This window comes from Mustela putorius, unplaced genomic scaffold (genome assembly GCF_011764305.1).
Source record: "Mustela putorius furo isolate JIRA1106 unplaced genomic scaffold, ASM1176430v1.1 tig00003859_pilon_pilon_pilon, whole genome shotgun sequence".
Classification (NCBI taxonomy): domain Eukaryota; kingdom Metazoa; phylum Chordata; class Mammalia; order Carnivora; family Mustelidae; genus Mustela; species Mustela putorius.
The window spans coordinates 17,408,765-17,434,364 of NW_025422011.1; the positions used below are offsets into that span (position 1 = coordinate 17,408,765).

General features: G+C 36.7%; 1 protein-coding gene across 6 annotated transcripts in view; it reads left to right on the plus strand.

Annotated features, from left to right (window-relative positions):
- Positions 1-25,600, plus strand: part of CCDC34 (coiled-coil domain containing 34) — a 118,248-nt gene that overhangs the window by 11,203 nt on the left and 81,445 nt on the right. For 3 of the 6 annotated variants that reach the window (XR_006602263.1, XR_006602264.1, XM_045066113.1), the window contains exons 3-6: positions 3,033-3,140; positions 11,078-11,236; positions 12,004-12,145; positions 14,903-14,946. Coding sequence is in view for 4 of the 6 variants with exons in the window: in XM_045066113.1 (XP_044922048.1) it covers positions 3,033-3,140; positions 11,078-11,236; positions 12,004-12,145; positions 14,903-14,919 (426 nt within the window). In the remaining 2 variants the exon portion in view is untranslated. Of the gene's footprint in view, positions 1-3,032; positions 3,141-11,077; positions 11,237-12,003; positions 12,146-13,641; positions 14,180-14,902; positions 14,947-25,600 lie in introns of those variants that run through there. The other 3 variants (XM_013057937.2, XM_045066111.1, XM_045066112.1) reach the window with 2 other exon arrangements.

Sequence of the window (25,600 nt, forward strand, 5' to 3'; positions counted from 1 at the left end):
AGCATATTGGTTTTGTAGATCATATACATTTTTTTTTTTAATTTTATTTATTTATCAGAGAGAGAGAGGGAGAGAGAGCGAGCACAGGCAGACAGAATGGCAGGCAGAGGCAGAGGGAGAAGCAGGCTCCCTGCTGAGCAAGAAGCCCGATGTGGGACTCCATCCCAGGACGCTGGGATCATGACCTGAGCCGAAGGCAGCTGCTTAACCAACTGAGCCACCCAGGCGTCCCAGATCATATACATTTTTATATTTAAATTTCTTTTTTTTTTTTTCAAAGATTTTGTTTATTTATTTGACAGAGAGAGAGATCACAAGTAGGCAGAGAGGCAGGCAGAGAGAGAAAGAGGAGGAAGCAGGCTCCCTGCTGAGCAGAGAGCTGGATGAGGAACTCCATCCCAGGACCCTGAGATCATGACCCGAGCAGAAGGCAGAGGCCCAATGCACTTTATATTTAAATTTCCCAGGCGCCCTTTATATTTAAATTTCTATTATTTAAAAAAATTCTCTAGCAGACTGCCATAAATTCTCTATAATCTTTGGTTAATTCTAATTTTTAACATTTGCTTTAACATTTTAATACAATCTGTTCTAAATTATTAAAAAAATTATTTAGTTTGTGAATAATCCAGGTGCTTTTTTCTTTTTTTTTTTTTCCCAATCCTGCACAGGGCCATTTCATTCATCAGTCCTTAGCAAAGAAGTAGGGTAGGGTTTAGAGCTGGTGAAACTCAAAACTGTCTCTTTTCTTGATTGTTACCTTCAGTGATAAAAAGTTCTTTGAAAGTCAGCAAAAGCTACTGAAAGAAAAATATATGTTTAGGATCCTCTTTGGATTTTGTTTTTCCATAATCAAGTGTTCACTTTGTGTGAAAATAGCTATAATCTTATTGAAACTCCAGTTGTCTCCCAGAAGACGTACTAGGGGCCTTGTGGGAGAGAGTGCTGGTTGTGTCTGGGAGAGGCGTATCCTGGTGATAAACAGGTGGAGGCATTCAGGCTGGGAATTCTGAGAGGTGCTGCCTTGTGTATTGGGGGGCAGGGGTTGTGTCTCAGAAAGGGATGTATATTCTGTGACAGCAAATTACTTGATCAGACTACCTGAGAGCAGGGCACAGTTTGGGTCAGTTTTGCATTTTCTAGGTACCTTTGACCTTTCATCTTTAATTCTTATGTCAGCTAAAATTTCTGAACACAAAGTATCCTTTTTTTTCTTGATTTTTGAATTTAATTATGTGAAGAATCTTAAAAGAGTACATAAATATAATCAATCATATTATTAGTTGTATGTTTAAATAATCATTTTCCTTAATAATAAGTCTGTTTTGGAAAATTTTGGATATCTGATTGTCAGAACTGTATCTTGCCTTTCATACACACATACTTCTTCTTAGACCTTCCCCTCACAATTCCTACACCGTGGCAATGTCCTAGTCGCCTCCCTTACAGATGGTTTCCTCCTTTCAAGTGCAGTCTGCAGCTTTAAGGGTTCAGAATCATCGCCTTTGCCATGTATTCCTGCTTCATAGTGTTCAATTTACTCTGCCTGTCTCAAAAAGATTTTTTTCCCATCTAGTTAGTACTACATTCAGATTTTCTAGTTGTCTACCCCCCACCCCCAGCCTAGTCAAGCCATCTCCCAACTATCTATTTCTGACTGCCCTGGTCCGCACTTTCTCTCATCTCATCTTCCCTTCCCTTCCCTTTTCTGAAATGTTATACACAGCTCCTCACAATGTAGTGCTTTAATTCTTTTATGTATGTAGAATCACATCAGATTGGAGATGTCTAGAATTTCATCTGTATCTAGTTTTTGCTATCTTCATAGTAGACACTGCATCCAAGAAGCATTAAGTGAATAATCAAGGCATAGTCTCTGCAGAGGTCATGAAAAAATCCCTTTAAAAACCAGATGGATATTTTACTTTGTGAGGGGTAGAGGGGTATGTAGTGTTTAAAAGTTGGAAGACTTTCTGAATGAGTTAGGGCAGCTATTATCTGTGCAGCAGAATTTTAGAATGAGAGGTCATGGAAGATAGGTATCCTGTGACCAGTTGTTCTAAAGTCCAAGAGATTTGTTCTTGGTGTCAAGTTTTATCTTCATTTCATTTAACACACTGGAATTACCTGAGAGTTGAAAAATTGGCTTTCCCACTAGCACCCTCAGGTGCTAGGTAGTAAGTCTTTGGGAAAGGGAGGGATGGGGAGGAGGAGTGAGGTCCAATGAAAGATATATAAAAGTATCTGATTATTAGTATCAAGGAGAGAGAAGAAAAATAACCAGTAATTATGGCAGTAGAGTCCTAGGAGTCTAGTTTGAACAGCATTCTCAACTAATGCAGTAATTTAACTGATGAGTGACAGAGTGGTGGCATTCAGCTCGAAGTTTTATTTGGCCATACCTTCTACATTCTTTCTCCTGAGGAAATGCCCAAACGTGTAGATTCGAGTGACAGCAAGGCAGTTAAATAATCTGGGATATGAATGTGGTTTTGTTTTACACTCCAGAAGCTATAAAATCAGTGAAGAAAAATCTGGATTCTTTTTTTTTTTTTTTCTGTAAGAAAATTGAGTAGTTTCTTTACATTTCTTCTTTGATTAACCTTGAATCAAAATTTTAATTTAGGGATTATTTAACTCCAATCCTTTATCTGCATTATGAATCTAGAAACCTTCTATGACTTAAAAAAGTTGCAATTCTCTTGAGCTTCTGCCAATAGCGTACAGTGATGCCAAAATTTATGTGTGGGAAAGTTGGTTTCAATGAGAGTTATTTAGCTGAAATTTAGTCTAAGAAACTAGTGTTTTGCTGCCAAGCAATTATTTGCATTTTTAAAAAATGACTTATAGTTTTTACCAATGGTTTCTTTTTATCATGGACTAGTTACTTAAGTAAGTTATTGTCACTAACAGTGTATTTTCTCTAAAGGAAATTATATTCTTGTTTAATTTGGTTAATATCAGCCTTGTTTTTAATATGTGATTTGAGTACTTGTATTAAATGCTGCCTTTGTTTGAATAAAAATCCGTAGGAATTAAATCAACAGCTAGAAAAAAGAAAAGAAATGGAAGAACGTGAAAAAAGAAAGGTAATTGCTGAAGAAAAGCACAAGGAATGGGTTCAGAAAAAGAATGAACAGGTAAGGAGGAAAAAAATCTGCACCCACATATTGACAGCTATTTTTCAAAGTCTTTCTTTTCATTACTCCTCATGACGAAGTTTTTTGTTATTTTCTCTCAGATTCATTCTTCGACTTGATTTTTTTCCCCTACATTCGTGGACATTTATCAAGTTTCTGTCTTCTACCCTTTCTTCTCTTCTTTTCTTCCTTTTCGCTCATGTGGCTTCCTTGTTTCTTGCTGTAAGTAATTACAGATTCTGTATCTTGGCTGGACTTCCTGGGGTCTTGGACTTCTATTAGGTTGACAGGTACTTCGGAGCCTGCAAATCTGTAACAACCCATTTTTTGCCTATTTTCCTTTGATTCCTGTTACGAGTACTACTGTCATCTCAGTCACCTCGGTATTATCAGAGTTATTCTGTTGTTTGTGCCTTCCCCTCCTGCCACCTTTCCTTTATTCAGCACTCTCCTGTTAATGATCTCTTTCTGTCTGGTCTCACTATATCTTTCAACTTATTTACTGCTTATTTCCCCTACTGGATGTAAGCTCTATAAGACCAGAGATTTTGTCTTTTTTATTTAGTTCTCCAGCAGCTAGATCAGTGCCTGACACATAGCAGATGCCCCAGAATATTTGCTGAGTGAATGAATCCATCCTCTGTGGCTTTGCCAGGCTGATCTTGCTGAAAAAAATCAAATGTCATTCCCCAGTTCAAAATATATTTTTTATGGTTCCCTACAGTCCTCCAAATAATGTTTAACAATTCTGGCCTGGCTGGTCAAAGATCTAGTCTGCTCTCTGAGCCATGTCTTCTTCCACCTGTGGTTCTCTTCATCGTATGCTGTCGCTTCTTACTAGCATTCTTTTGAGAGCACACATAGGATAATCATGATCCATTTCTTTGAGTATTGGTTTTACTGGAAATTTTGGGGAGGAAAAGTGTTATTTTCATGTTAAAGCAGGATAGATATTTAATGGTAATAGAATAAAAATTTTATGTTATTTTAAGATACACAGGAGATTTCAGAGAAATCCCAAGCAACAGACTGTGCTCCCCACTCTCCAGGGATGTGTATTCATGAGAAAATTTGAAAACATTTCCATTCTGTTTCTCACTTCCTTATTTTCTTATATTATACTTCATCAGCATGGAATTTCATCATATCCTCCTCCCTACCTTTCCCTTTATTATCCAACTCAAAGTATTTCCTACATGAATCATTCACTGATCACATGCTAGAAATAGAAACTCTTTCCCTCTCTGAATCCTGGTTCAGTTTATATCACTTTGTATTTTGTATCTATTTTGTTGCTATTTTGGATTTTGTATACACAAAATCTTTAACAACTTTGTAATTTTAAGAATTTTTAAGGGTAGGAATTATTTTTTATATTTCTATGTAAGATCTAGCATCATGCTTTATAATGCAGTAAACATTTGTTATTGGAATGAGAAAATAAATCTATTATCTTTCAGTTTTAATAGATTCTTTTATTGGATCACAAATTAGTAATTTTGAGAATAACTATCTTTTTATCTGTTTGTTTCTTTTGTAATTTTCACATATTTAGAATGGTATTGATTTTATTATTTGATCCAATTTTATGAGTTTAGTTAGATATTTAGAGCACAAGACAGAATCTTAGATTTTAATTCTAATTGTCCTTAATATTATTGAATCTAATGCTCAGTGGCATTAGTAAGAGTACCTGGTCAATAATTTTAGTAAGTTGAAGATGACATAGCTTCCGTCATCTAGGTATTGTAAGAAGGAAATTGGCTGGAAGTGTGTGTGTTATAACTGTAAATGTATTTGCTCTTTCAGAAGTAAATCATTATTATTTATGTTTTCTTCATTCCATAATACAATAAGAAAGTTCTTTGTGAATCAGTGCCCAAATCAGAATAAGTCTGTGTGACTATTTGCAAGGTCTGTGTGATATTTTGTGCAGTTTATAGCCATAAAACCAGTTTTACATGTGTAGAATAGTATGCTCTCTCCTCTAAAAGCTTCTCTTATCTTTTAACTCCATTAAGCTCATTTTACCATGCCAGTCAAACATAGTTGTTATTTGTCTAAGAATGTAAGATATTGCTAAGAGATGATATAGTCTCTATTTTAATTAGTGTCAGTAGATCTAATCCAGTTACTTGAGAAAAAAGTTTTTTTTTTTTTCCTTTTGGTTGGAAATGGTTTGTCCTGACACAAATCACCAACTTTTGAAAGCAAGTATGAGTGAGAATGGTTCAAAAATAAGCTCTGAGAATTTAAATTTATTTATTTTGCAGACCTCTTGTGCAAGTTAAGGAATAATTGATTACTCCATTTTTTTTTTCCTTTCAGACCTATCAGATTTCCTCTTTCAGTCTCAGATTTACCTTCTTTGTAAAGACTGCTTTCCTGGTTCTTCTCTTCCCATCTGGCATCTTTGTTTACATTTCATGGTGTGTGGTCCCTGCTGCCTCTAGCTTCATTCACATTTTAGGTATATCTGTGGCATAATTTTCTCTAAGTCATTTTCTCTGCGTTCTAGCAAAAACAATCAGACAAAAAGAATTTGTATATCCATTAGCAAAGTCGATTTCTTCTAATATGACACTAAATTGTTAAATCATTTTCAAATAAATGGCTTATCTTATCTGGTACTCTTACATTTGTGTGGCCATACTAATTCATTTTTCTAGATTTTTTTTTTTACAGTGTGTTATCACATATGTTATGAAAGGACCCTTATTTACTGTTTTCAGAAATAGTTAAAAATAAAATTACTTTTAGTTCTCAAAACATGGAACTGATTTTTCAATGTAAAAAGTACAGGTTGATAAAGCATAAATAACACTTATCCAATGCATCATTCAGACATTCAACACTTTTACTCTGTTCCAGATACTACTGAAGGAACCAAAATAGAGGTTTTGAAACTTTAGGTACCCAGTTATTTTGTTAGTTTCCTTTAGTTACAAGAAACAAAGGTTCTCTCAGGGCCCTGTCTTAAAAAAGGGAAGATTTATTGTTGTGCTCTGTGTGGTATAGAACTGGAGTGCCAGAAAATCTGAAGCCACTTAGTAGCTGGCTGCTCTCTGTCTTAGTGCATCCCTCTGAGTGCCTGCTCTCCTCTCCTTGTGCTAACTAAAAGCATTCTGTTCTCTCTTCTCCAGCTTAAATTCTACAGAAATTCTTTTTGATGTTTTATTTTTTTTTAATTTTTAAAATTTCTTTTGAAGGCCAAGCAAAGCTTTATTTCGCACCAAGCATCAAGAATCTAACCGAACGTTCGGGGCCGCACCTCTTAAAAGAGAGGGCAACCAGTCTTTTTGAGGTTTTAAAAGAAACTTCATTGAGCTATAATTTACATACAGTAAAATAACCCTATCTTAATTTGGATGAGGTTTGACGAACTTATATGCCTGTGTAGTAAACATCACTACAGTAAGATAGAGAATATTTCTGTGACTCCTGAAAGTTCCCCCCGCCCCTTGGCATTCAAGCCCTGTTCCCCACCCGCAACTAGTCCCAGCTCCAAGAAAACCATTAGTCCACTTTCTTTCCCTGTGGATTAGATTTACCTTTTCTAGAATTTCATTTAAATGGAATCGTAGAATATATATTTTTTGCATTGGGCCTCTTTTGTTTTTAAAATTTGCTCTTTTAAGATTGTACTTTTTATTGTTGAGTAGTAGTAACCATTCTGTGGAGTATTCTGTGCAGTAACCATAAATTGTATATCCATTTACCAGTTGGTGGAAAAATGTGCTATTTTCAGTTTTGGGATATTACAAATAAAATTTTATGACCACTTATGTACAAGTTGTGCTGTGGACATTAGTTTTCATTTCTTGGTTAAATGCTTAAGAACTGAATTGCCAGTTTGTATGTTAAGTATGTGCTTAAAAGAAACTGCCATACTGTTTTTTAATATGCTTGTATCATTTTATATTTTCACCACTATTGTATGAAAGTTCCCGTTGCACCACATTCTTGCCAAACTTGATATTGTCTGTCTTTTTCAGTTAAGTGACTATGTGGTGGTATGTTATTGCTGTTTTAATTTTCATTTCCCTGAGATCTAATGATATTTAGCATCTTTTCATAAACTTGTTGTATTAACCTGCTAGGGCTTCCATAAAAAAAATTCCATAGACTGGGTGGCTTAAACAATGGAAATTTATTTTCTTACAGTTCTGGAGGCTGGAAGTCTAAAATGCAGGTTATCAGTGAAGGTTTCTCCTGAGGCCTCTCTACTTGGCTTGCAAGATGAATGCCTTCTCTCCATACCCTCACAAGCCCTTCTCTCTGATGTCTCTTCTTATAAGGACACCAGCCCTATGGAATTTGAACCCTACCCTTAGGACTTTAATCACCTTCATTACCTCTCTAAAAGTCCTGTCTCCAAATATAGTCACTTTGAAGGTTAAGGCTTCAGCATAAAAATTTTGAGGTACCCAATTCAGTCTTTAATGCTATCAACCATTTCTACATCTCATTTCCTGTTTTTGTTTTGTGCTTAAATTTTTTGTGGAAGAATTGTATATTTTACTCATAAGTTGCATGTTTTCTTTTATATTCCTTTAAGTCCTGTCACATGTATGTATTGCAAGTATTTCTTCCCATTTAATTTTCCTTATAGGATTTTTTTAAAGAGAAGTCTTAAATTTTGATAAAGTTCCATATTTAAAAAATTTTTATGGGGCGCCTGGGTTGCTCAGTGGGTTGAGGCCTCTGCCTTCGGCTTGGGTCGTGGTCCCAGGGTCCTGGGATCGAGCCCTGCGTTGGGCTCTCTGCTCAGTGGGGAGCCTGCTTCCTCCTCTCTCTCTGCCTGCCTCTCTGCTACTTGTAATCTCTGTCTGTCAAATAACTAAATAAAATCTTTTAAAAAAATAAAAAAAAATTTTTTTTATGTAGCTTGTGGGTTTTGTGTCCTATTTAAGAAACATTTGCCTACACCAAGTGTATGAAAATATTCTCCATTGTTTTCTTTTGGAAGGTGTAAAACTTTAGTTTTACCTATATGTATATTTTGAGTTAATTTTAATGTGTGGTATGAGTTAAGGGTCAAGGTTCTCTCTTTCTCTTTCTTTTTTTGGATATGGATGTCCAGTTGTTCTAGCACTATTTGTTGAAAAGATTCTCTTTTCCCTATTTAATTACCTTGGCACTTTTGTTTAAAATCTATTAGCGATATAAATATGGGTCTATTTCTGGACCCTTTTCTCTCCCTTTGATCTAGTCCTGTGCCAGTACCACATTACTCTGTTACTTTAGTTTTATAATTATTGAACTTATAATTATTCTTCTAATCAGATCATGTAAATCTTCCATCTTTTTTCTTCTGTTTCAGAATTGTTTTTAGTTATTCTGTGTCTTTCCATATTTAATTTAGAATCAGCTTATGAATTTCTCTGATCATGTTTGCTTTAATAATACCTGACACTATTGTGATTTCATTAAATATATAGATCATTTTGGAGAAAATTGCCATCTTAGTAATATCAAATTTTAAATCTATAAACATGATTTTTCTTTCTATTTATTTAGGTCATCTTTAGTTTCTCTCAGTAGTGTTTTTTAGTTTTCCAGGTATAGTGGTATTATACATCTTTCATTAAATGTATCTCTAAAAATTTCAAGTTTTTGATGATGAGAACAGTTATCTTGTCTCATCCTTATTAGTATATTGTGACTTCCATGCCTTGTTTTGATATCAGAACAATACTGGGTTCTTAAAATGAGTTTGGATGTATTCCTTTTTTCCTCTATTTTCTGAAATACTTTGTGTAGTAATTAGTATTATTTCTTCCTTAAATGTGTGATGAAATCTGGCAGTGAAGCTATTAGAGCCTGGGGTTTTCTTTGTGGGAAGATTTTAAATTCTGAATTATTTTTACAAGTAGAGCGTTATTCAGATACTCTATTTTCTTTTTGAATCAGTTTTGGAAAATCATATATTTTAAGGAACTTTGGCATTTCATTTAAATTGAAATAATTGACATAAAATTATTCTTAACATTCATTTTGGTGTCTGTATGCTCTGTTATCTGCCATTTACCACCTGTGTAAATTTAGGCAAATGACTTACCTTCTTTGTGCCTCATTTCCATATATTTTTTTTAAAGATTTTATTTATTTATCAGAGAGAGAGATCGGGGGAGAGAGTGAGCACAGGCAGACAGAGGCAGAGGGAGAAGCAGGCTCCCCGCCAAGCAAGGAGCCCGATGTGGGACTTGATCCCAGGACGCTGGGATCATGACCTGAGCTGAAGGCAGCTGCTTAACCAACTGAGCCACCCAGGCGTCCCTCATTTCCATATTTTTAAGTTGAGATTATAATACTGCCTACCTCATATTGTGGTTATAAGAATTGATATAGTACATATGTATAAAGTATATACAAAAGTAATAAGAAGAGTCAACACTCATTAGATGTTAGCTGTTATAATGGAAGGCAACATAGGGACTGGAAGACTCCTTGTTGATGAGGTTGTGGAGGAGTCTCATGAGTCAGACAGTGAGTGAAATATACTACAAGATTGTTTTTAATCTTGTAGCTTTTCTGACAGTATGAAGTAAAGTCCATTATTGTTTTAATGGAAATTGTGTTCTCAGCAAGAAAGGATTCCTTGTTGCAGCTGTTGGTTGACCAGCAAGACAGAAGTACACATAGCATCTTGGGCTTGATTTTTTTTTTTTTTTTAAGATTTATTTATTTATTTGAGAGAGAGAGGAAGCAGTGGGGAGGGGCAGAGGGAAAAGGAGAGAAGCAGTGGAGCTCTACATGGGGCTCGATCTCACGACCCTGAGATCATGACTTGAGCCGAAACTGAGAGTGGTCACTCAACTGACTGAGCCACCCAAGCGTGCTGGGCTTTGAATTTTAAAACCCGTCTTTCCTGTATGGCATCTGACGTATATTCTATGGAACTAGTGTTTCTTACTTGGATGTTAATTGAATTACTTACATTAACATATTCTACAAGATGCTTTCAAGGGAAGAATTTTTTTCTTCGATCATATTTCTTTTGCTCCATGAAGGGTAATGCATCTGGCATTTGTACTGCATACACTTCGGCCTTGAAAATTATTTTTAAACCTTTGATAAGGAGAGTAAGCCATGTTATTGGTTTATTTAGAATATAGGTGGATTGGTAAATTATCTTCTGAATGAAAAGGAAACAAACATTGAGTTACAGTCAGATTTTTTTTTTAAAGGGCCAGATAAATAGTTTAGGCTTTGTAGCCCATACAGTCTCTGTTGTAGCTCTTCAACTTGCTGTTGTGGTGCAAAAGCAGCCACCGACAATAGACGTATGAATAAATGGGTTTGGCCATATTTCAGTAAAACTTTATTTACAAATACAGGACCATGTTTGGTCTGGGGACCAAAGTTTGCCACCTCTGGTCTCTGTAGAACTTATAAGAATTATGTAACTAGAGATTTGTCTGTATGTGCCCTTATAACGGTATTTAATGGTTCAAAATGTTATTTTTTTGGTGCTGTGTACCTCACAGATGACAAAGATTTTAGCTAAGTATTTGTATTGGCAAACTGTCAGGAAATATAAATATATGGTTTCTACTTTAGAGTGAAGGTAAACATCTACTTTAAAATACAAGATTTAGAACAGTCTAATGGGTTGTAATTTCTTTTCATTAACCAACAAATCTTTATTGAGCACCTACTGTTTACCTAGTACTGCTACAACCTCTGAGTATACTTCGGTGGGCAAGGTCTTTGTTACTGTCCTCATGAAATTTATAGCAAAGCTGGTAGACTACAATTGACCAGGCAATTACAGGTATGTTATATATTTTCAAAAGCTACATTGTATCAACCACTATGTTACCATCTCTTTTAAGAAATAACTGAAGTTTAGAAAATTACTGCATATAACACTCCTTGCTTATATGGGCATAATTACAGATAATGCAATTGAAATTCTTTCATTTTTATTTAAGAAAAGAAAAGAAAGGGAACAAAAAATTAATAAGGAAATGGAGGAAAAAGCAGCAAAGGAATTGGAGAAAGAACATTTGCAAGAAAAGGCAAAAGAAAAATACCAAGAATGGTTAAAGAAGAAAAATGCTGAAGAATGTGAAAAGAAGAAGAAAGAAAAGGTATATTTTTATTAAAGTAACCAGTTGGAATATATGGCTTTAGTGTTCATATGTGCCAACTATATTGTATAAAAAGTTTCTAATAGAAAATAGGGACCACTTTACCATAAAACAAAGACATGAAACTATCCCTACTTCTTTATACTATGTGGAAGTTTTAGATATGAATATGCATTTATGGCTTTTTCAGGTTGAAGAATATTTATAAGCTTTTTGATATATTTTCAGTCAGGTTCAAACTTTTTTTCATGGTTTATGCTTTTAAATATTTTTTATGCACTTTTATGAAAGTCTTATTACATTGTAAGTTACTGTTCCATTTTAAAACTGCGAATTGGGGGCGCCTGGGTGGCTCAGTGGGTTAAAGCCTCTGCCTTCGGCTCAGGTCATGATCCCAGGGTCCTGGGATTGAGCGCCACATTGGGCTCTCTGCTCGGCGGGGAGCCTGCTTCCTCCCCTCTTCTCTGCCTGCCTCTCTGCCTGCTCGTGATCTCTGTCAAATAAATAAATAATCTTAAAAAAAAAACAAAAAACTGCGAATTGCATTTTTCCTTCTTGGGCTTGATGTCTTGTGTAGAAGCAGCCACCTTTAGATTACATATCTGATCATGTTTAATTTTTTTTATCAATTTATAGAAATATGATTTAATATTTATGATCAGTAAGCCATTGGGGTAGGAAGCTATTGGGGAAGGAGTCAATTGAATTTGAATAGAATTTTTAGTTACAGAACATCACTAGAGATTCTTTGGTCTTGTCATTTTAAGGAAAAAGAAAAACAACGGCAAGCTGAATTACAGGAAAAAAAGGAAATAGCAGAGAAAAGGTTTAAGGAATGGTTGGAAAATGCAAAAAATAAACCTCGTCCAGCTGCAAAGAGCTATGGTTATGCCAATGGAAAACTTACAGGTTGGTTTTTATGTTATGTGGCTTAGATAAATATGGCTTACAGGAGCAAATATTATACATTATGTTTCCTTCTGACATAAATAGATATGTGTAAAATTCATTTTTCTTTCAAATTACTATTTTTTGGAAGATTATAACACACTGTGTTCCTATAGAGATACTACAAATCTTTTGTCATTCTCTTATAAATTAGATATATTTTAAAAGCAGTAGTTGCAAAACTGCAAAGTAATGATTTCTGCCAGTAAGAAACACGTGGAACTTTCTTAAGTTTTTGGTTTTTGAAGCCTTCATGAGGATATATTTAAAAGATCATTTTTCCTCCCCTTCTTCTAACCATCTCTGAGGCTGAGCTTCCAATGTCTTTGGTACATTCCTTTTGCAGGGTGGAATACTAGGCAGCACATGAACCCGACACAAAACTGGTTGGCCTTTAGGCTTGCTCTGATTATATAAATGGCAGTGCATGTTTTTCTTTGTACTTCATGTTGGAAGCTCATACCTTGCTGACAGCTGCCTTCACTTGTTTAAGTGATTTATTATTAAAAATACCCCATTCTGTTCTGTTCACACAATAGAACATATTCCAGACTTTGTTTTGACCATCTTGGTGAAGTGTGTGTTGACATATCTATGCAGTCAAAGTGGGTTGCCAGTGTCTGAACAACACATTCCTGCTGTCAGGGTTTAGGCCTCTCCTACGTGTCACAAAAGTCATCCATTACAGATATTAGGCACTAGGCATGGTCTGCTCCTTGCTTTCTCTTTTTCTGTTTGAAAAAAAAAAAAAAAAGAGGAATAAGCAGTGGTTTTAACCCAACAATTGATTAGTATAGTTAAAACTTCAGGTGGGAATATATATATTGACTAGAAGTTGTTTGCTACAATAATGGATTATTTTATCAAATTTTGCATTTTTAATGAGTTGTTCTAATAAACATTTGTCTGAAAATGCTCTTCTACTTTTAATAATCAAAATTACAGGGGTAGTATATAATCAGATTAATTTGATTGATAATAATTTAGAATTTCAGTGATTCAGAACAAGAGTTTTGATTCACTTTAGCTATAATGCAATATACCTTTCTTTTCTCTAAACTTCAGTGTCTGACTAGGAAAAACTAGTACACAAACAGTGGTTTCCTATACTGAGTTAAGAAAATGAAGATTTTGATCAGTTTAAGGGTTCTAAAAGTGATTTCTTAATAAAATTTTTATATGAGTTTTTATTTATATAGATTTTGACAACACTCTTTGGACTTAGAATTATCACTTATATTTTAATTTTTACTGCAGTACTTACTATATTTGAAAAATGTTACTTGTTTGAAAATATATTAGAGTTCAAATTTTAAATGGATTAAATTGGCTTGTCAGTATTATTTTTGCCCTTTTGATACTGTAACATTTTTCTAGGAATTTAAAAATAAGTAGTTTCTTTGATCTCAAGAAGTTTTTTCTTGTTTTGTTTTGTTCTGACTTTTTAATAATTTTAGATTTTTACAGTGGAAATTCTTATCCAGAACCAGCCTTTTATAATCCAATTCCATGGAAACCCATTCATATGCCTCCTTCCAAAGAAGCTAAGGACCTATCAGGAAAGAAGACTAAAAGGCCTGTGATAAGTCAGCCACGCAGGTCATCATCCTCTCTGGTGGTTCAGAAAGCCAGAAGCAATCTTTGCCTTGGAACTCTGTGCAGAATACAAAGATAGTGGATGTGGGAAATTGCATGCTTTTACCTAAAGCTATTTAATTTTAAAAGTAGAATCGTTTTTATTCCTCAGTCAACAAACAGCTCGGCATGTGATGTGATTATTGGCACTTTCCCATTTTTGCATTTGTATATATTGTCCTTAGAGCTAATTGAAGATCCTTTATACATTTTCATTTTTATAAGCGCTTCAAGGTTGATCTTGGCATTTTGTTTCCCAGGATAAGTGACTGAATATCTAACAACTGTGTTTATATTTAGCTTGTATTAAAGCTACATTGTAATGCCAATAAAACCAACAATTTGTGTTGTGTTCTTTCATACTCTGTGTTTGTGTTTATGAACATAGTAAGATTAAGCTTAAATTGTTCAGACAAACATTTCTAAACTGCATGCTCAAGATAATTCTTAGAAAAATTTAAATAGGTTAGACTCCTACAGTAATCAAAAACAGTCTTTGTTGATAACTTTTGGTGTATTTTCCTTTGTAAATATTTTTAAATGTTTTTAAATAACCAATTAGAGGCATGTTTTGTAACAAAGAAATGAGGGTCGAGTTTTGAAACGTTATTATATGCTCTGGATCTTAGATTGGTATGAAACACTAATGATATTTTGCTAAACTTTATACAAATACTTACACATTAGTTATTATTAGGTGGTTAATTTTGAAATTAAGATTATTAGTACATTATTTTTTAATGTTAAAGTTTTTTTTTTTTTTTAAAGATTTTATTTATTTATTTGACAGAGAGAAATCACAAGTAGATGGAGAGGCAGGCAGAGAGAGAGAGGGAGGGAAGCAGGCTCCCTGCCGAGCAGAGAGCCCCATGTGGGACTCGATCCCAGGACCCTGAGATCATGACCTGAGCCGAAGGCAGCGGCTTAACCCACTGAGCCACCCAGGCGCCCCTAATGTTAAAGTTTAAGTGGCATTTTATTAAAGCTGAGATCATATTAGTAAATACATATTAAGGAAGGTTCAAAGGATTACAAAAATAACAGCACTTTTATTAAATTTTAAAACTCTGTATCTTTTTTTAGGAACCATCAAGAAATGAAGATTTGTTGTGACAATATAAAGTTCAGTAAGTTCATTTAAAAGTGATACCTATTTAGAACATATTCCATGTTTCTGCTAGTTTAGTCATCAGTCACATTTCCGGTGATGAATGATGAATGTACGGTGGTGCTGACCAACACAAAGAAACAGGAGTAAGATCTTGGAAGAGATCTGGGAAAATTCACTTCTAACCAGAAAACAGTTTGGGAGGAGTCAGTAGGGTTCATTGGGTCAGAATATTGGTGAGATTTAGAGGCTTGATGATCCTTCTGAGAACCTCTTAGACACAGTGATTTTTCCAGGTGATGATTCTTTAACAAATTCACCTGTGTCGGGAGACTGTACAATTAGCCAAAGTAGCAATAAACTTTTTAAGTGTTAAAAACAAAGCATATAGAGGCCTGAATTCTTGGGAGTTTAATATATGTTTGTATTTAAGAAACCTTCAATTTCACACATAGATTAAGTTATTTAGGCAACTTTTAACTATAAGCCTAATTCTAATCAGACTTTTTTTGTTCAATCATCGATTAATTAGTTTGGCCAAATTACAATAGTCCCCCCTTATCTGTGGTTTTGATTTCTGTGGTTTTAGTTATCTGTGGTCAACTGCAGTCCCAAAGAAGGGTAAGTACAGTACAATAAGTATTTTAAGAGAGAGACCGCATTCATACAACTTATTATAATATATTATTATAATTGTTCATATTGTTAATCTCTTACTGTGCTTAATTTATAAATTAAACTTCATCATAGGTCTGTATTTATAGAGGAAAACAGTATATAAATAGGGTTTGGTACTATCTGTGGTTCAGGTGTCTACCAGAGAGAGGTCTTGGAATATATCCCCACAGATAAGGGGGGACTACTATAATCATTTACTCTGTGACAGGTGTTTTGCATATTGATTTAGGAATTTAAACAACATATTTCTTTAATTCAGTCAACATTTACAGCCTAGTCAGGAAAACCTGTAACAGACTAAGTACTATAATATGCTGTTTAAAATCAAGTTCAAAGATCATCTGGGAACCTAGAGGAGAGATAGTTCAGTTTGTGAAGGGATTAAGAAAGTCTACAAGCAGGAGGTGACATTTGAGCTGGTAAAAGATAGGCAGAGATTATTCCAAATGGTCATGAGGCTGACCATACTCATGGACATGCTATGAAAAGTAGCTAGGAGAGAAGCAGGGGTCAGAGTAAAAAGGCTCTGTCTATGCTGCAGAATTTGGACTTGATCTTATGGATGTGTGAGGTTCTGTTTTACTACTACAATGATCTTGACTGCCAAACTCATTTATTATTAAAATCCCATTTTATTAATCAAAAACTTGAATCAGCATACCTGATCACCAGGGTGTTAGTGTTTTAAATGAGAATCCATTTTTTTTTTTTTATGTCAGGGTACTTGATATTTTAGGCATTACAAACTATAACTTTTGAGGTTTTGAAAATATCTCTGACTTCTACTACCACTGATTGGAAGTGCTCTGAAATATCTAGATAGACTATAATGTCAAAATCATGATCTGATAGAAAGAACACAGGTATTATAGACCTGAGTCTGTGAGTCCTGGCTATATTTCTACGTATCTGGAAGATGCCTCTTTTTTTCAGTGTTCAGTACCTTGTCTAATTTAGAAAATTATCATGGGGTTACAAAATAATAAGTGGAGTACCTAAAAATGCAGGTAAGTTTCTTTTTTATATGATATTTCTGATAAGATGTACCAGTATTCTTTTTCTTTAGTGATAATTGATTTGTATAATAACTGACTTCGGTTAACATACTGGTCTTGACTGAGGATATACTAACAGTAAGTTTACTTGTCAGTGCTTCTCAATGCTCATTTACCCCTATGCTAAAAGTAAAAGGTGAATACTGTTTTTGTTTTCTTCAGATTGATTGAATTAAAACCTAATGAGTACCTACCATGGGCTAATTAGTATTCTAGATGCTGGAGGTTCATTTGTGAATAAGAGGGGCCCCCTTCACCCTCATGAGATCTTATATGGCAGAGATAGGAAACATATTAAATGTGTAAACAAATAGCATTTTATTTGGCTTTGGATGCTATAAGAAAAATAAGAGAGAATATTGGGATAAATAGTAACTGGGTGGAGGAGGAAGTTCACTACTTTAGATGGATGGGCTTCTCTGGGATGGTAACATGCAGCTAAGTTAGCCTTGCTAAAATCTGGGGAAAGAGTTTCTTGTCCGAGGCAACAGCCTGTACAGAGGCCCTAGAGCAGAAATGAGTTTGCGGGGCACCTGGGTGGCTCAGTCAGTTGGGCATCTACCTTCAGCTCAGGTTGTGATCTCAGGGTCCTGGAATTGGGCCCTACAACAGGCTCCCTGCTCAGTGAGGAGTGTGCTTCTTCCTCTGCCCACCCCTCATACCACTCCCCCCTGCTTGTGTTCTCTCTCTCTCTCTCAAATAATCTTTTTTTTTTTTTTTTAAATGAGTTTTTTATGTTTGAAAAAAGGCCAGCGTGTCTGGATTGGAGAGAGTGATGGGGAAGATAGTAAGAGTTAAGGCTGGAGAGTCAGATCACATATAATCCTGAGTTCACCAGTTCGATTATTCTAATTGTGTTGAGAAGCCTCTGGAAGATTTTAAGGAGGGAATTGATGAGATCAGATATATACTTAGAGATTACTCTGGCTGCTGTGGGGAAACTGGCTTGTTGGGGACAAAAAGTCAAGGCAGGGAAACTCATGGGGAAGATTTTGCTGTATTCAGGAAAAATATCACAGTAGTTTGAAGTAAAGTGACAGTAGCAGCATGGTAGGAAGTAGAGATGGATTTGGGATATATTTTGGTGGTGAGACAAGCAGGACTTCTAACATTTGGACGTCAGGCTGAGGGAAGGAGGAAACATTAGATGTGTTTTTAGGCCTGATCACCTGGATGAATGATGATAGCTATTATAAAAATCAGAAGATGTGGTAGGAGTAGATGCATGGCTGAGATGGGGAGAGAGGAGTCCTTAAGTATTCTGATCTAGATCTCTGGTTTATAATACTAACTTAGTAACCTGGTGGAGATGGCAGTTAGATATTTGTGTCTGATGCTTGGGCACAGCCAGGATTGAAGATATAAATTTCAGCAACATCAGTATATAGGTGGTATTTAAAAGCATAGAACTGGATCAGGTTATCTAGGGAGGGTTTGGATAGTAAAAAGAGAGGGCTCAATATCCCAATATTTAGAAATCGAACAGCCAGCAAGTATCCTGCAAAGAAGCATTCATTGAAGTTGAAAGAAACCCAGTGAAGTATGATGTCCCAGAAGCCATGGGAAGTGTTTGAAGCAAGGAGTTAGGAATTTTGTTCAGTGCTGCCTAAGAGATAAGGAAGAGCTGGAAAGAGCTTTCATAATTGGCCATGGTAAGATGAAGAAAGGCCATTATTGACCTCAATATTGGATACTTTATGTATGCTAACAGCATTCTGTGTGCTTTTATGTGCGCTAGCTTTTTTAGTCCTCACCACAACCCTATGAGATAGTTGCTTTTATTATCCCCATTTTATAGCTAAGGAAATTGAGACATAGACAAGTTATGCTACTTTTTTACCTAGCGAGTCACAGAACAGGGATTGGAAATCAAGAGGTCAAAGTCCAACAACCTTATGTTGTTTCCTATATAATATTTTTAATAAGAAAAACTAGTATGAAACCACATCAAAGTAAGTTGAAGAGAGAATGGCAAGTGAGAATGTGGAGTTTATACATCAAGACAACTCTTGAGAGAAGTTTTGTGGAGAGGAGATAAATGGGATGGGAGCTGGCAGAAAACATAGGTCGAGGACATTGTTTTGCTTGAGATGAGTGATATTAAACATAATTCTCTGCTGATGTTGATGATCCAGGTGAAGAAGGGGGCTTGAAGAGAGGAGAGATCAAAGATGGTTTTAGGAATGTAGTTCTTAAATGGCTCATGTGGAAGCAAGGAATCTTCCTGTTGGCAGGAGAAAACACAGTATATTGGTTCATATGTAGCTGGATTCACAGCATTGATGGTAGGAGGATGAGAGAGGTAGTTCTTGTTTCATAGTTTCTGGATTCTCAATGAAGTATGAAAGGGAGGCAAGTAGAGGGATACAAGAAGTTATGGCAAGCAGGAGAGATAAAGGTAGAGGTAATAGAGAATGAGCATCTTGCCGAGGGGAAAACAAATGTACCAGAGAAATTAATGGGACTTAATGATGGGTAGTGTTGTTTGTGATTTGATATTTTTGGTTCAAAATTGGACCAATTCACAGAACTCTGTCATGTTTTACTCCTTTTCTGGGGAGAAGTTTAGCTACTTGGGATTAGGAGCAGAGTAAGGCTTTATTAGGGTTGGACAAATAGGGCAAGCAGAATGGAGGGAGAAAGAACAAATCATTTAAAGAGTTTTTTCCAGGTGGCTCATTAGCGCAGTAGGTAGCACGTCAGTCTCTTAAAGAGTGTTTTCCAGGGAGTGATTATAGCACCGAAACATGGTATTTAACTATGGATGGTGGATAGTGAGGAACAGCTTTTCAGTTGAGTGTTTCCAGTGCTCTTGCACAATGTTGGGCTAGAGGTTCTTGAGGGAAGCTGGAGAGGTAGGAGCTTGCAGTCAGTTGATGGTGATGACAAGATCCTGACCATGACCATGGCAGTGGGTGGCCTACATGGAGTCTATCAATGGAACTGAGAAAATTAAGAAAACAACAGGCCGGGATTTGGGGAGCCTTTTTTTATATGGATGTTCAAATTGCGAGGAATTATGACAAGTAGTGGTAGAGAGAAGATGGTGAGCTCGGTGCTAGGATTTCAGTAACTGGTTTAACTTAACCCATATGACAGTCAAAAAGAGCAGTATTGGCTATTGTGGTCAGATGACATATTCAGAAGGGCTGTGAGTTTTGAAGGGTTGAGATGTAAAGTGGTTTGCAAGTGGCAGTGGGGATCAGGGTAGATAGGGAAAACACATACCCACTGACTCCAAGCCTTGAGGTGTATCCTGAAAGAGGGGGACTATATAAAGAGAGAACATTGTCAGTCCACAGCAGGCATGCAAAGCTTTTAAAAGTGTGACAGCCGCAGGATGGCTTGGGCAGGGTGGGTAGGGAGTAGACCGAAGACAGTAATGATATTGTGGAACCAGTCCCCAGAGAGGTGACAGGATCAGATGAGGACAGTAGGTATAGAGAGGAGGCATGTCTGAAAAATCTTTCCAGAGTAGAATTGGAAAGGGTTGTTTCAGACCTAACTGATGTTGATACTATTAATGGAGAAAGGGAATATAGAAAAGTAGGATAGATATAGGGGTAAGAAATAGAGGACTTTTTCCTCCTACTAAGTTGATAATGAAGATAATATATACACATGGTTTAAAAATTAAATAGTGCTGGGGCACCTGGGTGGCTCAGTGAATTATGTGTCTGACTCTTGATTTCAATTCAGGTCATGATCTTAGGGTTGAGAGATTGAGCCCTGTGTCAGGCACAGCACTTAGTAGGGAGTTTGCTTGAAGAATCTCTCCCTCTGCCCTTCCACCCCTTCTCCAAAAAAAAAAAAAAAAAAAAAAAATCTAATAGTACTAAAAGTTTTTTGATGGAAAACTATTTGCCTCACTTCTCATTACCTTCATGGCCCTGCTCTCTGGGGGGTTATTTACGTGAATTTTTCCTTTGATGATTTCCTCCCCACAACATTCTCTGTTCCCTTTTTTCTTCAATTTGTTTAGGCAGTTAGCATTTCTGAATCAATTCTCTAATCTTTTTTTAAGTCCCCCCCCCTTAAATCTCTGTCCCACCCCCATACCCTGCCCCACCAGGAGAGGGACCAAGATTTCTTTGATGTTATCTTCTGATTCATGGGCAAGTTTTTTATGGCTACCTCACTTTAAATTCCAAGTACTCACTCTCTCTCTCCTGTTTATTCCTTTTTCATAGCATCCTATACTTATTTTATGGATATAGTATCTTTTCACATGTCTAAAGACATTAATTGCATTTTTCCCCTTCTTAATTGGCTGTGTTTCCTCCAGGTGCCGATTTTTCCTTCATTTTCTCTTTTTCGATCCTCAAATGTTTGGTAATCCCTGTCTGACATTTATGTTCATACTATGAATCCCGTCTGTTCTGACTTAAGAATAGAGCATTAAAAAGGCTTCATGGAAGCTGTGTGGGCATGGGCAGGGCTTACATGGTGGATTTTATTTGTTGTTGAGGAAACCTCCAAATGCTTGGAAGTCTTCTCCTTGGGCTATTCAGTTCCTAAGAGAAGAATCTGTGGATGTTCCTGGGGGATATAAGCCTGCTGCCAGTTTTCGTGAGTAGAGTTTGGGAAGGCAGCCCTATGTATCCTGTTCATTATGTGAGCTATCACTTCAGGGTGTTTCAGCCCATCTAGGGTATGAGCTTTCCTTGGTACCTGGGGTCTCCATGTGTAATTTCTGTAGGCTGAGTCAGTTCTCTGTGTGCACCAGTATCTATTTCGGTTTTTAGAAACCTTTAAACAGTAAAAGAGAAAAGGGAAAAAGGTACCTGGAAGAAACAGAGCCAATTTAAAAAAAAAAGAAAGAAAAGAAAATAAATGCAACTATCATGAGTATTCTTAGAGATGATTTTAAAAAATGCCATATCCACACTGTCCTAACTTGGTTATTTCGCCTCCATTCAGTGCCTTCTAACAATGTACTGAAATCTTCAGTTAGTTCTTGTATTCTCTTCTGTTCTCCTTCCCCTTGTGGATTTGTACTTTTTTCTTTTTTTTTTTTTAAAGAAATTCCTTTGCCATCATTTTAGCAGAGGTTGGAGAGGGAATGGAGATAATTGCATTTGATTAATCTGCTGTTTAATTAGAAATCCTAAGTTTAGTGGTGAGTATATTGACATAAGGGTTCTTGTGGAGACACAGGTTTCTTGCCCAGGTGAGAAATTTAGTTTAGGGTTAGATATTTAGACCTCCTCAGTTTAACATAATTATTGAAGCCATGGAGACGGATAACCTTTTCCCAGGAGAGTTTGAAGCATGGCATTCATTCATTCAACACATACTTACGAAGTACCTATCATGTGCTGGCAGGGAGATGATGGGCTAGGCTGGGGTGTAGGGAACTGACATAAAGATAAGGCAGTGGGAAAGAAGCCACTGGAAGAGCAATGGAAAAGGTTGAGAGGGCATGAGAGGAGAGTGTGCCCACCTGAGAGGCAATTTTAGAGAAGGGAGTACAGACACTTTCCATGATATAAAATGCTAAATGAGGGTTTAGATAGAATGAGGGAAGCCTTCTATTTGATTATTCCATTCATACTTATTGAATTTCTAGCACAGTGCTAGATTTGGGGGATAGAGTGGTCAACAAGATTGACCTGGTCTTAGATCTGTTAGAGCTTACATTCTGGTGGAGGTGGAGTTAAACCAGGATCAACCTTAAAGCATGAGCCATAGGAGTACATCAGGAGGAAGTTAACTTTGTCAGGAAACACTTCCAAGTGGAAGTTATTAAGCTGTGACCCAGTTTTGAGGCCCTGAATAAGCAAAACTTAGCATTTAATCATTTTGGAGCCTGGAGAGGAAGGAATGGACCTAGAACAGGGATGATTCAACATGTAACCTACTTACCTACCTACCCTTCCCTTCCTCCCCTTCCTTCCTTTCGATTTTATTTATTTATTTGGCAGAGAGAGAAAGAGAAATAGTACAACCAGAGGGAGAGGGAGAGACAGACTGCCCACTGAGCAGGAAGCCTGATGAGATGCGGGACTTGATCCCAGGACCCCAGGGATCACGACCTGAGCCAAAGGTGGACACTTAACTGACTGAGCCACCCAGGCACCCCTCACAGGTAACCTTTCTTTCAAAGACCCAAGGCTAGGTTATATGACAGTTTTTGAATATCAAAGGGTCTTTCAGATGGATTGTATACATTGACACCCTCTACAACGTTACAAGGGAAATTTCTAGAATCTTAGTCATTTCTACAGAAAAATCTTAAATATTCCATGTGAGAGCAAACCTTGAAGTTTGATGATTAAAAATGGACCACCTATGGCTTCAGGGTCTGAAGTATTACAGATGGACTATTTATTTAAAAAACGAATTGCTAGTGATCTAATTAGCAATTCAAACGTTGGACTTTCAAAGACTTGCTTAGTGTGATACCCAGGGCCCAGATGAAGAACAAAATATAAAGTAGTTTACATTACACTAACAAATTGCACTTTATGACTTAAACTAAAAACTAATTATTCTTTATTCAAAAAAGGAAACATAGCAAATAATATTTAAGTGTTTACCATGCCCATTAGTATTCTAAATTAAATTCGTATGTGGGCTGGCAAAAAAACACACTAAGTTCCTTTGCAGTGAATATTTACCTACTGTTGATAATGGCAGTCTGCCTGAGAGAGAAAATTTTTCAGAAAGGGCAGTGGGTCTTGAATTTCCTCTTAAAATTGGAAGGGGTAAGAGGAGGGAAAATACTCAATTATCTGTCAGTAGGGAGAAAGTTGCACCTTATGTGCGGGAGAAAAAAGTTGGCAAGGAACAACTGCACTTTTCTTTCCCAGAAACCACAGCACCTCCTCCTTTCCCTTTCTCATTCACCTGCTCTAAGCTGATGGAACTAGCACGTGAACTTGGAAAAAAAAGAAGAGCCTCTCCCTTCCCACCAGCTTCATGGTCCTGGGAACCACCTGAGGGCCAGAGGGAGATGGAAGCAATCTTTGTTTCTCTTTGGTGGCGTGGGAGTGGAATGTTTTCAACTTTAGTTTGAATAAATTTACCAAAACAACCATACAGCGCCTACCTGTCTGTGACTCCCACTCCCTCAGCCCAGGGCTTTCCTCTGTTGGTGTGGGCTGAGATGCAAAGTGCCCACATAGGTAAATCTAAAAGGCAAATCTTAAAAGGTGTATGTTAAAATAGAGGAAATTCTCACCAATTTATTTAGCTGTCCAGATTGAATTTTTTTTTTTTTTTAAAGTAGGCACCATGCCCAGTGTGAAGCCCCTATGGGGCTTGAACTCAGGATCCCAAGATCAAGACCTGATCAAGAATTAGACGCCTAACTGACTGAGCCACCCAGGCACCCCATTATTTAGCTGTCCAATGAAGACATGAGACAAGGTGATTGTGAAAGTCCCTTTCTGCACTGTTTCTGTTTTCTATGTTGTTCATTTTTGCAATTGTAGAGGACTTGGTCACTGCTTATCCCTAGTAAGGATGGTGAGAGCAATATCATCTCATCTTAGTTAGTGACAAACAAAACTTACTTGAGGATGCCTTCCTCTGGTACACGTGCAGGTTCTGCCAGGAAGCAGCCTGGCTCAGGGGAGCATAGACTTCTTGAGTTTGAATATGTGCTTTGCTCCCTAAGCTGTAGGAATAGACAAATCTCTACCTCTCTAAGCCTCAGTTTATTCTTCTAAAAAATGGACTTAATGCTTTCTCCAGAAGATGGTTGCAAAGATAAACATACCATGTGAAGTACCCAGCACAATGTGTGACACATAGAAGATGCTTTATATATCATTTTGAGTATTTTTTGATAATGGAAGTAACATTTTACTTCCTGACAGTAGATTAAATAAGGGTACACATTTTCAAAAAGTTGTACAGTTAAGGAGAATTACTCATGCTACTGTCATGTTTTTGATGCCAATTGGTAATTTTTTTCATAAAACATTTGGCCTTTGAAAGTAGTAGTAGTGTTTTTAGATAGGTGTATGCTTTATGGGAGCTTTTAATGTAAAGGGTTTCTTTGTTAAGACTGTGCAGAAATCTTCCATATGAATTTGATGAGGGAAATTCAGGCCTATTTTGACTTTCAGTTTGAAGCTTTGCTCATGTGCTTCTTGGAAGCTCATTTAAGTTATCTTTGGCTGAAATTATGGAGAGTTGTTTCCCATATTTCATAAGAATCAAATAGGAAAGTTAATTTAAAAAAAAAAGGTTAAAACCTTGTATGTTAGTTTGGATCCTCTGAGAAACAGACACCAGGATAGGATTAGTCACGGAAGAGATTGTGAGTACTAGCCTGTAAGAGAAATAGCGAGGGAGTCCGAGGAGCCAGGAAAGCTATCAGACCATGGTTAGGTCTGACCTACATGGGGAGGACAGAAGGAAAGAAAATAGGTTGGGAGAAAGAGGGTTAGGTTTCAGTGAAGTTCTAAGAAAAGTTCAACAGAGCTGATGAGGCCCCCAACGCATGTTACCCATCAGTACCCATGTTACCCATTTTTTTCTTTTCTTTTTGTTTTGTTTTGAAGATTTTATTTATTTGACAGAGATCACAAGTAGGCAGAGCAGTGGCAGAGAGAGAGAGGAAGAAGCAGGCTCCCTGTGAGAAGAGAGCCCAATGTGGGGCTCGATCCCAGGACCCTGAGACCATGACCTGAGCCAAAGGCAGACGCTTAATGACTGAGCCACCCAGGCACCCCAGAGAGTCCACATCTTGTAGTTATGGTTCTGGTTTCGAGTCTCCACTACTCAGTCATTGGCTGGGAGCAGCCTATGGGAAGACTGACCTTGGTTAGAACTCTGTGATAGATTCAGAGCACCGCATCTGGGGCCCTTGGTCCGTTATGCTTCTGACAATAAATCTGATGGACCCATTTCCATGGCCTCCATACTTCCATGTACCTCCATAGCCTACAAAGCTTTATGACCTACCTAATTAATGTTTTCCTCAAGCAT